The sequence below is a fragment of the Melanaphis sacchari genome, unplaced genomic scaffold (assembly GCF_002803265.2).
Source record: "Melanaphis sacchari strain LSU unplaced genomic scaffold, SCAv2.0 Contig30_pilon_pilon, whole genome shotgun sequence".
NCBI lineage: Eukaryota > Metazoa > Arthropoda > Insecta > Hemiptera > Aphididae > Melanaphis > Melanaphis sacchari.
The window spans coordinates 184027-188914 of NW_020271183.1; the positions used below are offsets into that span (position 1 = coordinate 184027).

General features: G+C 23.1%; 1 protein-coding gene across 1 annotated transcript; it reads left to right on the forward strand.

Moving 5' to 3' along the window:
- Window positions 1-1096: 1096 nt before the first annotated feature.
- LOC112596202 lies at window positions 1097-1814 on the forward strand. Its single transcript, XM_025341694.1, has 3 exons — window positions 1097-1169; window positions 1255-1524; window positions 1591-1814. Exons 1-3 carry the CDS (start codon window positions 1097-1099, stop codon window positions 1812-1814), a joined length of 567 nt encoding a protein of 188 aa, XP_025197479.1.
- The last annotated feature ends 3074 nt before the right edge of the window (window positions 1815-4888 follow it).

A 4888-nucleotide genomic window follows, 5' to 3' on the forward strand; every position in this document is an offset into this window, starting at 1 on the left:
GAAGACTGCATCAAAATATTCAGACGTATCTTTTACCCGCATAGATTTATACTTAAGTTAAATAACCATGTTTGTATTATGGTTTTCGCTTATTATGTTGTCTGATATTAGCCACTAATTGTCATGTACAAAGAAGGAAGTGTTTACATTTTGTGTATACTTATATTTATACATAATAATATATATGTTACGTTGCAGTTTTTTCGTGAAATCTATCTTTTCATGAAAAATTGTTTATTTTATAAAATTAAAACGTCGTTTTCCCACTTAATGAAATATTTTCATATTTTAAGAAACAGTCATTTATTTGTGATTTATGATTTCATAAATGGTCACTTCAGTTTAACATCGTGTAATTTTTTTCACAAATACGTCGTTCACTTCATGAAATAAAACAATTATCGTACAAAATTAATCTTATTATTTATTTATGTTATTTATTAACATGCAATTTTGTGTAGATTTTAAATTTTGGTCTAAATATTTCAGAGTTAAAGTTAAACATTTTTCACTAAGATTCATTCACATATTTACTTTTATCTTTTTATTTTTGAATAAATCATGAATTTTAATATTTTTGTTGTTTTAATGTTTCATTTTTATTAATCATTTCACTTGTACACTTAATAGTGGAAAAAGAGATATATGAATATATTATTAAAAATATATTATCTAGTCGAGTTCCATAAAAAAAAAATGTATACATATGTAACATATTAAGGCAGATAATATGAAAATATAAATATACTCGTAGTTGCGGTATTGCCTGTTTAATAAAATAAAATTTAAAAAATATTTACCTGATATAAGTTAGGTAATACGTTGATACGAATTAAAGGAGAAGAAGCTTAAACTCAATTATTAAATTAATGTATGCGATAAGAAATTCAATATTTTAGATATTAAGAACACGTTGATAAATACATTTATAAGTATATATATTTATTTTTTATTAACATGGTTACAAAAAGTATTAATGTTAAAGTAAAATATTTATTATTTTTATTTGCATTATTACTACGAGTTGTGTTAAAATATTTTAATATTTCTATATAAGTTCAAATGTGCAAAAAAATAAAACTTTTGTTGGTCAAATATGAATCCTGATATTAAGGATCAGAATGATGAAAATGACGATTTTAAGGCTATTGAGACTCTATTAAAAACATGTAAGAACACAATTTAAAATTAAGTGTTATTAAGCTAAATATTACCTATATAATATGATTGTATGTTCGTTTACTAAACCGGTAGATAGATCACATAACTACATCGAAAAAAAAAAGGCCATAAAGAGCAATGCATTCCAACATCCCTATAATATTAAGAAGAGTTTAGGTGACACACTTGGAGATATAGTTATCAATTTGATACCTAAAGAAGATTTGATACAAATGAAGGAAATCGAAAAAGTACCACTACATTTCGAGGTTACGGCGAAAAATGTACTATCAAACAACATAAAACTGACGCCAGCCGTTACAGACGATGATACTACGGAATTAAACTTTAATACAATAATGCGTAAATATTGTGTACTCAATATGGTGGTAATAAATATCAACAGTATATACATACATATATTTATAGGCGTCGGTGATCGTCTCAAGAGACAAGCTGAAATTAAACTAAATGATGAACATGACAAAGCACTACAAAGACAAGTTGAACGTTTAATAGCAGACAAAAATAAGACTTTGAACGAGAAAATTAGACCCATGGAAAGATCAATATACGAAAAAAACTTATCTGTGATTATGGAAGAATTCGACAATAGCAAAATCGCTGTAACTCAATCTATTTCTATTGTTTAATTTTTTAGACATTCAACTGTAAATTTTCCGAATTTTTCTAGAAAGCCAAACAATGTATAAAAATGAAAATAATGAACAAATGTAAGAAAGAAATAGAAAATAATTCGAATACGATTGCGCGTAGTTTGAAAAACATTTTGAAAATGTCCGCAGAAAAACAAGAGAAAGAGATGAGAAATGAATTTTATTACCAAATGCAACTGGCTCGGAGTGAATTGTACGAAGAATTTTTGGACGAGAAACGTGAATGTGAACTTTATTGGGAAAAAGAACTGAAAACGATTAAAGAAAAAAACGATAGAGCACTCAAACATTTGAAGGTATCATTGGAGGCGGAGCACATACAAAACTTAACTGAACTAGAACATTGGTATGAAATGCAAAAGCAAAAGAAAATGTTAGAACAATTAAACACAAATGGAACTAAAAAACTTAAAAAAAAAAATATGGAAATTCTCCTATATTGATTACCTAGAATAAATACAACACAATTTCAACAGAAGAATTTAATTTATGAGTATTACATACTTTTGTATATTAATTACAATTAAATATCAATTACACAGACTTTGACCGTTATTAATTTATTGGTCACACACAAATATTTACCCACACATATATTTTCATAAATTTTGATTATACTAAAATGTTGTGTATTCTTTTTAACCAATTTTTAATATTATTGAATAAAATATAAATATATATATATATATAAGTGTACAATATATACTTTTAACATTTATATTAAAAAATGTTCATGGTAACTAATTATTTATTAATGATTAATGAACTGCTATTTAACTAAGTTGTGTTTTATATTTTTAATTTCTCGTTAACCATCATCTTATTGAAATCTCGTTTTTTACAGTAAAAATTATTAAGTAGTTTGTTAACAATTTATTAAAAATCACAACTTTTTAATAGTATGTTCAAAATGTACCTATGAATTATGATACTGTGTATAAGCCATAAGGTAAATATTTTTATATGATCAGTAAATAAGCAAAACAGTATGTTTCATTATATTATGTTTTATGATATTAATATTAAAATAATTTACTTCACTAATCTTCACTTCGTAGGACGAATGGTTGATTAAATTTGTAATGAAAGTGTTGTATTTATTAAATTATTATAATAGGTATATTATATTATAAAAGTTTATATGATATACCTTATACAATTATTGTTATTAACTTTTAAGTCCACACAACTTTACCAGAAAACAGTACAAATGTGCTTCACCTTAAACATCTTTTAAGTATTTCATTTCATACGTTTTTTACTATTTATAACGTAAAAGTTGTTAAGTCCCCCTAAATAATGTTTTTAAATTATAACAAAGTAACCAACATCATATTAATCGTTTAAATATAAAATGTTTTCTAAATTTGATCTTCAAATATTTATAAAAAAAATTGTCAATATATTTTATTAGATTTTTTGTATTTTGTACGAACTATTTATGAGTAATCTTTTGTTAAATTTTAAAATCTTGAATATAAAAATTGAAGATTTATATAACTGTTAAATACAAAATAATTTGCAAAGTTCCGTGATTTTAACGGACTGCAAATGCTTATAAAGTTATGTATATTATATATTAAAATATTTTTAATATTTTTGAATATTTATAATAAAAACTTTTTATATTATAATTTATGTATTACATTTTCAAACATTTTGGCTTAGTGAAAAAATCTAATTGTAATAATGCATAGTGATTCAGCTAACTAATGCAACTTTTATTTGTGTAAAAATCAAAAACTAGTATAATATATATATATATACATTATAGTGTTATTCGTTTATATAAAAATTTAAAAAAACTATTCAATTTTCGTGAACTAAAAAAAAATAATTAATAAGCTACACTAAAGCGATCATTAAGTGTTAACAAATCTTCAGTCTTAAGGAATCTATTGATATAATTTTTATTGAAATCGACCAAATAGTTTTTGAGATTGCTAGTTAGTAAAAATGAATTTACTTATATTATACACTACAAAATTAAAAATAAATATATATTGTGCTAAGTTAAATATATCTATTTTATTTTACTATTGCATTATAATTTATATAACAACAATGGATTATAATAATATATTTAACGAATTTATTAGATAGTTTTATTATATTACAAACTAAGTAGATACTCGTATACCATTTAAAGCAATTTAAATTGGTTCTAAATATGTCTTGATTGATAATATACATTTTACTACCTGGGTATAATACTATTTATTTTAAAGTACCTTATAATAGCTTATTTATTGTTAATTTCTATACACTTCAACATCCTGTCTAGTGTGACTGACTGTTCCCTTTATATTGTTACAAATTTACTCATTTAACTAAAGACTACCTACACCTTTAATTTAACTTACATTACTTATATTTTATCTATAACAACTTAAGTATTTTATTTTTGATTTATAACATAAATTTTCAATTTCATATTCTAAAGAAATGTTTTGGAGTACCTATTTTATACACAAATAGAAAATTCGGACGAATAATTTATAAGTTATAAGTATTTAAAGTTTATATGAACGGAGTGGAGGTACGGGGATATCTCGCAAAATATTGGTCTACTTCTTCGCTTACCAAACTTTAAATACTTATAACTAAAGGTCGGATTTATAATCTCTTGAATTCTTTTAAATAAATATGATGTTTTATGTTATTAAAATATATTATTCTCTTTATATTTTTAAATATCAGATAAATGATATTTTATATTTTATCTCTTTAAAATTCTAAATATTCTTTAATATTCTATAAAAATTTATAAAATTATTATGCAGTATAACTCTTTCTGTCATTTTTATTTAAAAATGTTCTACTATTTTGAATTATAATTAATTTTTAAAGTTTTAAGTTGGTTCAGAACGTTGGATAACATGATCCTGAGTATAATATATCTCTCAAGAGCAACATGAGAAGGACTAAACTAAAAATATAAACAAGATATGTTCTTATACTATTAGTTTTTACATAACATAGATACAAGTAAACATTTAAGCTGTTTTTACTTGAACGAAAGTAACACGTAACTGAAACTACATACCGAT

Coding starts and splice junctions, on each gene's coding strand:
- LOC112596202 (XM_025341694.1), top strand. CDS start 1,097: ATGAATCCTGATATTAAGGATCAGAATGATGAAAATGACGATTTTAAG. Junction 1,170..1,254: donor TGAGACTCTATTAAAAACAT/GTAAGAACACAA, acceptor CTAAACCGGTAG/ATAGATCACATAACTACATC. Junction 1,525..1,590: donor AAACTTTAATACAATAATGC/GTAAATATTGTG, acceptor ATATATTTATAG/GCGTCGGTGATCGTCTCAAG.